The sequence below is a fragment of the Pelophylax lessonae genome, assembly GCF_965119305.1.
Source record: "Pelophylax lessonae genome assembly, chromosome: 7".
NCBI lineage: Eukaryota > Metazoa > Chordata > Amphibia > Anura > Ranidae > Pelophylax > Pelophylax lessonae.
Window position 1 is genome coordinate 277739474 of NC_138774.1, and position 11351 is coordinate 277750824.

The following is an 11351-nucleotide window of genomic DNA, read 5'->3' on the forward strand; positions in this document are numbered from 1 at the left end:
GGGAAGCCTGAGAAGGGCAGCGTGACGTCGTCACTAGGCGCCGGAAGTAGGGTGTCCCCCTGTGTTTACATGCAATAGAGGCAGAGAAGTTGCTGGAAAAGAAGATGCCAGCGGGGAAGAATTTCAGAAGGCGGAGAGCCTCCAGCTCGGATGAAGAGAAGGAAGATGACGAGGTGACCACTGTGGTCAGGTGAGTGGAGGCACTGGGGACATGGAAGGAGTTTCTTAAAGAGGATTTGCATGGAGGGCATCCTGATGTGTGTTCCCTGTGTTGTCAGCTGGTCCTGGAAGTTGTTTCAGTAAGTGAGCATCATAGAAATCCTCTTTTAGGATGTTTCTTCTCCCATAGATGTCATACTGGAAGGGGATTATACATTGTCTGTAAACCAAAGTCCCAGCATAGACCTGATGATCTGTATACAATGGGGGAGGCATGGCAACCAATCAGCTTCTATCTTCAGCTTGGTCAGTTAAAGTGGAATTCCAGGCACCACCTAACACATCTTAAAGGGTTAGTTCACCTTTACAGAAGAAATATGTATAGGTTGTCACCCCTCCCCCAGTCCCTGCTGTGCTTTCCTCCAGAGTTGCTGAGCAGTCAGCGCCCCCACAGTCCTCTCCTTCTTCCCCGTGCAGCGGTCACTGTCCTCGGTGCAGCGCTCACTCTTTCTCGGTGCAGCATTTCCTCTTCTCGGTGCAGCGCTCCCTCTACTCGGTGCAGCGCTCCCTCTACTCGGTGCAGCGCTCCCTCTACTCGGTGCAGCGCTCCCTCTACTCGGTGCAGCGCTCCCTCTACTCGGTGCAGCGCTCCCTCTACTCGGTGCAGCGCTCCCTCTACTCGGTGCAGCGCTCCCTCTACTCGGTGCAGCACTCACTGTACTCGTTGCAGCGCTCACTGTCCTCGTTGCAGCGCTCACTGTCCTCGTTGCAGCGCTCACTGTACTCGTTGCAGCGCTCACTGTCCTCGTTGCAGCGCTCACTGTCCTCGTTGCAGCGCTCACTGTCCTCGTTGCAGCGCTCACTGTCCTCGTTGCAGCGCTCACTGTCCTCGTTGCAGCGCTCACTGTACTCGTTGGAAGCTCACTGTCCTCGTTGCAGCGCTCACTGTCCTCGTTGCAGCGCTCACTGTCCTCGTTGCAGCGCTCACTGTCCTCGGGGCAGCGCTCACTCTTTCTTGGTGCAGCATTTCCAGAATCGATCAGGTCATATCACTGCAACAGCACTGACCAATCAGGATTACTTTTCTCAGTGCAGCACTGTTCAGGATGGATTAGACTGATTCACTGCAGCGGCACTGCTTTGTGCAAGAATGACCTGTATACTTAAATACAAAAAAAAGGGTAGTGCTGCCTGCTGTTTAATCATTAATGGTGACAACCTCCTCTGTAACTGTGTGTGTGTGTGTGTGTGTATGTGTATGTATATATATATGTATGTGTGTGTGTGTGTGTGTGTGTATGTGTATATATATACATATATATATATATATATATATATATGTATATGTATGTGTGTGTATGTATATATATATATATGTATGTGTGTGTATATATATTTGGAATCTTTTGGTTTTGTTATACTGGTGATGGTGGTGATCACCAACCGATAGAGGGACTGTGAGGGTGTGGCAGGCAATTGAACACTGACTGACATCACCAGTGACACTAATAGAGTGATCAGTGCTATTACTATACACTCTCACTGTGCTAATTACACTGGCTGGGAAGGGGTTAAAGCGGAGTTCCGGGCACAAAATCGATATTTTTTTTTGTGCCCGTCCGCTTCTTCCCCTTAACCTGAAACAGAATTGGATAGTTAGGTTTTTTTTTTTTATTCACTCACCTTGTAATTGAAGATCGAAGATACTCACCTATTCTTCACTTCCTCCCTCAGCGCCGCGGCTCCGCCGTCACTTCCTGCGTGCACTGATTCCTGGGAGCTGAACGTCATCGCTCCCAGGAATCAATGCGCCTGCACCGGCCCCTCTCGTCACTTCCGGGCGACGCCGCATTCCCTGCTAAACAGCTTCTGGGCATGTCCAGAAGCTGTGGAGGAATGCGGCGCCGCACCGGAGGTGACGAGAGGGGCCGGTGCGGCGCATTCTGGGACAAGAAGACGCGGAAGAAGACACAGAAGAGGATCGCGCCGGCTTCAGCTGCCCACAAGAGAGATGGAAACGCTGTGGAAGAAATTTTATAAGTGAGTATTTCTTCTAAAAGGTAAGTGTGAACCGGGACAGATCAGAGGCTAGCCATTGTGGAATGTACTAGCCCTGACTGTCCCGGGGGTATGTTCAGTAAAAAATCATTTCTGTGCCCGGAACTCCGCTTTAACATCTCAGGGTAACCAAGGGGTTAAGTGTGTGCCTAACAAGTGTAATATGTGCTGCTTTTTGCTAAAAAAAAAAAAAAAAAATCCTTGTTTCTTTTCCCTGCCTTAGCATTTAGCGTGATGACGTCATTGCCCCCAAAAACATTTCGCCACTCATCATGTGACTTTCTCAAGGCGACCTCCTTGATGATCATCTTGAGGATCCTAGTCTGAATACGCCCAGGCTCATGACCCAACAACCAGGGATTGCCTTAAGCCCCGTACACACGTAGCGAACGATCGGCCGTCTTTTGTCCAGGGCTGTCGTGTCTGTTGAAAACTGCAAAAGACTGCACACGAATTTTGTCGGCCAACAACAGCCGACTGCAGAAGTGATGTCATGTGATGGTTAACTTTCCGTGTGTTTTTTTCTTTTCTGAGCATTCCCAGTCTGGCTAATCGGCTGTTTGTCGGCTGAATTCTGTACTGACTGGCGAAACAATCGGCCGTTCTGGTGACGGACGACAAAAATTTTAATGCCAGCACAACAGATTCTGTTTGGCCGAAAATGCGCTGTCGGCTGTCGGAAGCATCATACTAACAAGCCTACAATCGGCCGATCCGTCGTCGGCCGAATATTTACGGCCAACAATTGGTACGTGTGTACGGGGCTTTTCTTTGGAGGGATTTCCTCATACTTCCTGTTTTGGCTATGGGACAGGAAGTGAAGGGAAATCTCCCCAATGGGACTCAGAGGGCAAAAAACTGACAGGGGTATAACTCTACCTTACTCTACCCCAAAAGAAAAGTTTTGCCTTTAGTTCAACTTTTTTAAAGCATTACAGCTTGCTCAAGGACTGCCCCAGCCTGTGATTGGATAGCAAAGATACAGCAGCAATACTGGCTAGGTCAACCCTGAGCGCTCCTCTCCTATCAGCCAGCTCCCTCTACACTGTGCAATGTAGGGAAACCTATCCGGATTTCAGTGCTATTCCAGGATTGAATCTGGCTTTTTAATGAATTGCAATGGCCAACAAAGAGCTGAAATGGGACTGTTGTGCAAAGCTGTTGTTTGCGGAGAATTAAAATGTGATTTATTTATTTTATTTTGCAGAACAAAGCTTGTAGAGGCGAAGGAAATTCAGAACCTGAGAAAACGACAAAATGGAGTCAGGTAGGGGGTGCAGATCTAATAGTAGATAGATGAGGACAATGGTGTTATCCAGAGACTTCTTATCAAATTAAGTTTAAAAATAACACATTTATTAGACAAAGATATTGTTACAGATATGGTTTGTGCCCAGTTATTTGTGCCATTAAAATGACCCTGTAGCCTTTTTTTTCATTTTTTTTTTATTTATATACATTTTTCATAATTTTATTTATATATATATATATATATATATATATATATATATATATATATATATATATATATATATATATATATATATATATATATAATTTTTTTTTTATTTTATTTATATGGGCTAGTGTTTGTTTAACCACTTCCTTACCACTGGACATCATATGAAATCCAGGACTTAAATTGGGGATATCTGAATGACGGGTGCAGCTGCTGGCATTATATATATTAAATATCATTTTTTTTTCAGCTGGTGATTCCCTGCACCATAAGAACAATCATAGTGGCTGTTCAGCCGCTTGATCGTTGTTACAGGCAGCGGGAGGGGACAACCCCTCCCGCTGCCCTCCAGTGCGGGAGGGGACAACCCCCTCCCGCTGCCCTCCAGTGCGGGAGGGGAAGATAACCCTCCCGCTGCCCTCCAGTGCGGGAAGGGACAATAACCTTCCCGCTGCCCTCCAGTGCGGGAGGGGACAACAACCTTCCCGCTGCCCTCCAGTGCGGGAGGGGACAACAACCCTCCCCCTGCCCTCCAGTGCGGGAGGGGACAACAACCCTCCCGCTGCCCTCCAGTGTGGCCAGTGCGGACGGGGACAATAACCTTCCTGCTGCCCTCCAGTGCGGGAGGGGACAATAACCCTCCCGCTGCCCTCCAGTGCGGGAGGGGACAACAACCCTCCCGCTGCCCTCCAGTGCGGGAGGGGACAACAACCCTCCCGCTGCCCTCCAGTGCGGGAGGGGACAACAACCCTCCCGCTGCCCTCCAGTGCGGGAGGGGACAATAACCTTCCCGCTGCCCTCCAGTGCGGGAGGGGACAACAACCCTCCCGCTGCCCTCCAGTGTGGCCAGTGCGGACGGTGACAATAACCTTCCTGCTGCCCTCCAGTGCGGGAGGGGACAATAACCCTCCCGCTGCCCTCCAGTGCGGGAGGGGACAACAACCCTCCCGCTGCCCTCCAGTGCGGGAGGGGACAACAACCCTCCCGCTGCCCTCCAGTGCGGGAGGGGACAATAACCTTCCCGCTGCCCTCCAGTGTGGGAGGGGACAACAACCCTCCCGCTGCCCTCCAGTGCGGGAGGGGACAACAACCCTCCCGCTGCCCTCCAGTGCGGGAGGGGACAACAACCCTCCCGCTGCCCTCCAGTGCGGGAGGGGACAACAACCCTCCCCCTGCCCTCCAGTGCGGGAGGGGACAATAACCCTCCCGCTGCCCTCCAGTGCGGGAGGGGACAATAACCCTCCCGCTGCCCTCCAGTGCGGGAGGGGACAATAACCCTCCCGCTGCCCTCCAGTGTGGGAGGGGACAATAACCTTCCCGCTGCCCTCCAGTGCGGGAGGGGACAACAACCCTCCCGCTGCCCTCCAGTGCGGGAGGGAACAACAACCCTCCCGCTGCCCTCCAGTGCGGGAGGGGACAACAACCTTCCCCCTGCCCTCCAGTGCGGGAGGGGACAACAACCCTCCCCCTGCCCTCCAGTGCGGGAGGGGACAACAACCCTCCCCCTGCCCTCCAGTGCGGGAGGGGACAATAACTCGTTTGCTGCCCTCCAGTGCGGGAGGGGACAATAACCCTCCCGCTGCCCTCCAGTGCGGGAGGGACAATAACCCTCCCGCTGCCCTCCAGTGCGGGAGGGGACGATAACCCTCCTGCTGCCCTTCAGTGCGGGAGGGGACAATAACCCTCCCGCTGCCCTTCAGTGCGGTAGGGGACAATAACCCTCCTGCTGCCCTCCAGTGCGGGAGGGGACAATAACTCGTTTGCTGCCCTCCAGTGCGGGAGGGGACAATAACCCTCCCGCTGCCCTCCAGTGCGGGAGGAGACAATAACCCTCCCGCTGCCCTCCAGTGCGGCCCTTGCGGGAGGGGACAATAACCCTCCCGCTGCCCTTCAGTGCGGGAGGGGACAGCTGCCCTCCAGTGCGGGAGGGGACAATAACCCTCCCGCTGCCCTCCATTGCGGGAGGGGACAATAACCCTCCCGCTGCCCTCCAGTGTGGGAGGGGACGACAACCCTCCCGCTGCCCTCCAGTGTGGGAGGGGACGACAACCCTCCCGCTGCCCTCCAGTGTGGGAGGGGACGACAACCCTCCCGCTGCCCTCCAGTGTGGGAGGGGACGACAACCCTCCCGCTGCCCTCCAGTGTGGGAGGGGACGACAACCCACCCGCTGCCCTCCAGTGCGGGAGGGGACAAGAACCCTCCCGCTGCCCTCCAGTGTGGGAGGGGACAAGAACCCTCCCGCTGCCCTCCAGTGTGGGAGGGGACAACAACCCTCCCGCTGCCCTCCAGTGTGGGAGGGGACAACAACCCTCCCGCTGCCCTCCGGTGCTTCTACCGGCTCACCCGTGCGATCGGCGAGCCGGAGAAGGAATCTGCCAGCGGCGGAAGTTCACCATAGAGACTGCCGAGGACCAGATGGTCCCCGGCAATCTCTATGACTCTCGCAGGCCCGGGCGCGATGTTATGATGTCACGCACGGCCTGGCAGCTGTCAATACTGCTGTGATCTCTGCTGGATAGTCAAGATTATTTTTTTTTTTTTTTATTACAGGCTTTCCAGCCTGTAGGAGAGATCTGAGGTCCTATTGACCCCAGATCTCTCCATAAAGAGGACCGGTCATGCACTATTCCTATTACAAGGAGTGTTTATATTCCTTGTAACTGGAATAAAATTGAGGGGGAAAAAAAATGAAAGGGAAACTGTAAAAATAAAAAAAAAAAGGATTTTAAGTGCCCCTGTTCCCCCGTGCTCGCACACAGAAGCGAACGCATGTGTACGTCGCGGCCACATATGTAAATGGCGTTAACATTGAGAGCAACAATTCTTTTTTTTTTTGAGCAACAATTCTAGTCCAAGACCTCCTCTGTAACTCTAATTTGGTAACCTGAAATTTTTTTTAAAGCGTTGACTATAGAGATTTTTACGTACCGAAGTTTGGCTTGGCATGTTAGGTATCTGTCTACTCGGCGTAACATCATCTTTCGCATTATACATTATACATTATACATTATACATTATACATTCGCATTATACAAAAAATTAGGCTAACTTTTTGTGTTTTTTTTTTTTTTAATTCAGAAAATAGTTTTTTTTTTTCCCCAAAAAAAACGCGTTTGAAAAATTTGTGCGCAAATACCGTGTGATATAAAAAGTTGCAATGACAGCCATTTTATTCCCCAGGGTCTCTGTTAAAAAATATATATATATATATAATGTTTGGGGGTTCTGAGTAATTTTCTAGCAGATAAATGGTTTTTACATGTAGAAGTGGAGTGCCAGAAATGGCCCGGTATGGGAGTGGTGGGGTTTTTGGGCTAGGCATGCAGCAGGGATGTGAAGCAGATACCTAAAGGTCCTGTATTTATGTACAGCTCTGGGAACCTCTCATGCAAACAACGACCAGCTTCCAGGGTATCTGGTTCTTGCCTGCCACCGTCTGTTTGACTAATGGTCCGTGGGGCTTCCAATAACAGTGACAGGCCACCAGAAATACACAGCAGCTGGTAGCGCCAATGCCAGCGACCATGGAAGCTTGTGACTGTTTTTAGGAAGACCAGTAAAATCTTCTCATCGGACACATTCCTGGAAGGAATTTATCGCCAATGCACCAAGGATCTTTGAATAAACTATAAATGCCCCGAAGAGGGATCTCGTGTTAAAGGAAAAGCTGCAGGCGGCCAACTTTCTCAGGAAACTGGTCCAAGCGGCTTATGACCCACTGGAACCAAAAACAAAATGGCAGGAGGGGACCCCCCCCACCCCCTCCACCTTCCCGCTGCTTAACAGTGCTTCTCGAGCTTACCGTTTCCGCTGGTTCACCTGCAAAATGATCCGGCGATGCAGCCGGCTGCTCCCATAGGCAATTAAAGAATTAACCACTTCCAGCTCAAGGACTTTGAGTGGAGATATCTGAATGATGGGTGCACCTGCAGGCATCATTCAGATTCCCTGCACTGTAAGAACAATCATAGCGGCAGTTCAGCCGCTTGATCGTTCTTACAGGGGGTGGGAGGGGACGTCCCACCCTCCCCCCCATCCTCCCGCCGCCCTCTGGTGTGAGCCGGAGAAGGAATCCGCCGGCGGCAGAAGTTCACTATAGAGAGAGAATACCTAGGTCCCCAGCTGTCTCTTTGACTCTTGGAGGCCCGGGTGCGACGTTATGACGTCACGTCTGGCCTGGCAATTGTAAATACTGCTGTGGACTCTGCTGGAAAGGCAGAGATGGTTTGTTTTTTTTTTTTTTGTTTTTTTTCAGTCTTTGCTAAAGGAGAGATGTGAGGTCTTACGGACTCCCCATCTCTCCATAAAGAGGACCTGTCATGCCCTATTCCTATTACAAGGGATGTTTACATTACTTGTAATAGGAATAAAAGTGATAAAGGAAAAAAAAATATATATAAAAATAACAAACGATAGAAAAAAAAAAATGAAAGAGCCCCCATCCCCGCATCCTGGCACACAGAAGCGCGCCCGCATATATAAATGGTGTTAAAATCACACATGTGAGGTATCGCTGCGAACGTTGGAGCGAGAGCAATAATTCTAGCCCTAGACCCCCTCTGTAACTTTAAACTGGTAACCTTTAAAAAATTTTAAAACGTCACATATGGAGATTTTTAAGTACCGAAGTTCGGCGTCATTCCGGGAGTGTGCGCAATTTTAAAGCATGACATGTTAGGTATCGATTTACTCAGCGTAACATCATTCTTCACATTACAGGCGGTCGCCGAGTTACAAACAAGTAGGTTTGTTCTTAAGTTGAATTTGTTTGTAAGACCAAACAGGAACATTTTAAATTTAGCTCCAGCCAAATGAATATTTTTTTTGTTTTTTTTTGATAGCATAGGGAAGGGTTAACACCCCAGTACCATTTGTTTTGCTGTCTATGTCCATGTTCAGAAGATTTCACCTCACTTCCTGTCCCTATGACAACTGGATTTAGAAAATTTTGGGTTGTTGTGGAAACAAGGATTGGTGATAAAGCTTCATTGGAGACACCTTTTTCCCATGAGAACTCTTCCAGGAGTGAATTTCCCTTCCTAGGGGGAGATTTCTGCTCACTTCCTGTTGTCTCTCTCTGTTTGTAAGTAGGAGTCGTTTGTAAGTCGGATGTTTGTAACCCGGGGACCGCCTGTATACGAAAAAATTAGATTAACTTTAGTGTTTTGTTTTTTTAAATTCATGAAAAAAAGGCGTTTGAAAAATTGCTGCGCAAATACTGTGTAACAAAAAGTTGTAACGACCACCATTTTATTCCCTGGGGTCTCTGCTAAAAAAAAAAAAAAAAGAATATACAATGTTTAGGGGTTCTGAGTAATTTTCTAACAAAAACAAAATGATGATTTTTACATGTAGGAGTGCCAGAATAGGCCTGGTATGGAAGTGGTTAATGCTCTTTGATGGACTCTATGGCCTTTTTTTTTTTTTTTATTTATTTTTAAAGCGAAAGATCAAAAAAAATTTGCTTTTAAAGGCAAAGAAGAGATTTGAGGTCTTTATGACCCCAGATCTCGCCATAAAGATGTTTACATTCCTTGGAATAGGAATAAAAGTGATGAAAAAAAAAATTAGATACAATTTAAAATAAAACGTAAAATAATAATAAAAAATAATCATTTTAAACGCCCCCATCCCCCCGTGCTCCACGCAGAAGCGAACGCATACGTAAGTCGTGCACGCATATGTGGATGGTATTTGAACCACATGTGAGGTATCGCTGCAAACATTAGAGCGATAATTCTAGCACTAGAACTCCTCTTTAACTCTAAGCAGGTAACCTGTAAAGGCGTTTAAAGCGTCGCCTATGGAGATTTTTAAGTACTGTAGTCTGGCGCAATTTTAAAGCGTGACGTGTTGGGTATCTATTTACTCGGTGTAACATTATCTTTCACATTATACAAAAAAATTGGGGTAAATAACGCGTTTTTTTCTTTTTAATTCAATAAAGGGTTTTTTTCCCATAAAATTGCGTTTGCAAAACCACTGTGCAAATACCGTGAGACATAAATAATTGCAATAATCACCATTTTATTCCATAGGGTCTCTGCTAAAAAAAAAAAAAAAATGTATAATGTTTCGGGGTTGTAAGCAATTTTCTAGCAAAAGATACTGATTTAAGCATGTAAGCAAGAAGTGCCAGAAAAAAGCCTGGCCGGCAAATGGTTGAATGGGTCAATTATACAAAATTTTAAACACAGAAGCTTAAGAATGCTATTATAAATCTATTTTACAAAATAATGATGGTAAACTGAAATAATTCTATTTTTCCTCATTCCTAGTAAGTTTTTTTTTTTTATTTTTTTATTTTTTTTTTATGGATTAATACAAAAAATTATTTAATTCACAGTGCTGCAGCACTTCTGGTGGGTGAGAAGTTACCGGAAGACTCAATGCTAGCGGTAAGTTCAACCTGAGAGATCTGTAAGCTGCTTATTTATGTCAGTGTAGGCAATTCTGCTCAAGCTTGTTGAGATTTCAGAACCCTGTTCATGGTAGGGATAGACCGATACATTTTTTTTTTTTCAGGGCCGATACCGATGTTTTGGTCACAACATATCAGTATCAGCCGATATGGGCTGATATTTTGTACATTTAAAGTTTTGAAAAATAAAGACAATTTTTGACACAAATCTGGTACTGAACGTGTTAATTTTTGTTTCATGCTTAATGGCTGGCTGGCTGGCACCCTGTGGTGGGTGGGTGGGTGGCACCCTGTGGTGGGTGGCTGGCTGGTACAGGGCTTGTGGGCAGCTGGCTGGTACAGTGCATGTGGCTGGCTGGTACAGAGCCTGTGGGTGGCTGGCTGGTACAGGGCTTGTGGGTGGGTGGCTGGTACAGGGCTTGTGGCTGGCTGGTACAGGGCCTGTGGGTGGGTGGCTGGTACAGGGCTTGTGGCTGGCTGGTACAGGGCCTGTGGGTGGCTGGCTGGTACAGGGCCTGTGGGTGGGTGGCTGGTACAGGGCTTGTGGCTGGCTGGTACAGGGCCTGTGGGTGGGTGGCTGGTACAGGGCTTGTGGCTGGCTGGTACAGGGCCTGTGGGTGGCTGGCTGGTACAGAGCTTGTGGCTGGCTGGTACAGGGCCTGTGGGTGGCTGGCTGGTACAGGGCCTGTGGGTGGCTGGCTGGTACAGGGCTTGTGGCTGGCTGGTACAGGGCCTGTGGGTGGGTGGCTGGTACAGGGCCTGTGGGTGGCTGGCTGGTACAGGGCTTGTGGCTGGCTGGTACAGGGCTTGTGGCTGGCTGGCTGGTACAGAGCTTGTGGCTGGCTGGTACAGGGCCTGTGGGTGGCTGGCTGGTACAGGGCTTGTGGCTGGCTGGTACAGGGCCTGTGGGTGGCTGGCTGGTACAGGGCTTGTGGCTGGCTGGTACAGGGCTTGTGGCTGGCTGGTACAGTGCCTGTGGGTGGCTGGCTGGTACAGGGCTTGTGGCTGGCTGGTACAGGGCCTGTGGATGTGGGTGGCTGGCTGGCACCGGGCTGCTGTGGGTGAGTGTATGGCTGTGATACTCTCCCGCGAGACTAGTCCCGACTCCAGACAAGGCTGTCCAAGGCGAGGGAGGCGGCCTAAGAAGGCAGAATGACGTCACAAAAATATCGGCCAGTTCCAGGGCTGATACCGATATATCAGGGAAAGTGCATATCGGCCTTGCCAATAATCGGTCTATCCCTAATTCATGG

General features: G+C 49.2%; 1 protein-coding gene across 1 annotated transcript in view; it reads left to right on the plus strand.

Annotated features, from left to right (window-relative positions):
- The first annotated feature begins 40 nt into the window (after positions 1-40).
- The window catches only part of LOC309560960 (splicing factor C9orf78), a 24818-nt gene continuing 13507 nt past the window's right edge, over positions 41-11351 (plus strand). Inside the window, exons 1-3 of the mRNA XM_082264658.1 lie at positions 41-190; positions 3425-3484; positions 10024-10075. Coding sequence (XP_082120784.1) covers positions 105-190; positions 3425-3484; positions 10024-10075 — 198 coding nt within the window. The 5' untranslated portion in view covers positions 41-104. The remainder of the gene's footprint in view (positions 191-3424; positions 3485-10023; positions 10076-11351) is intronic.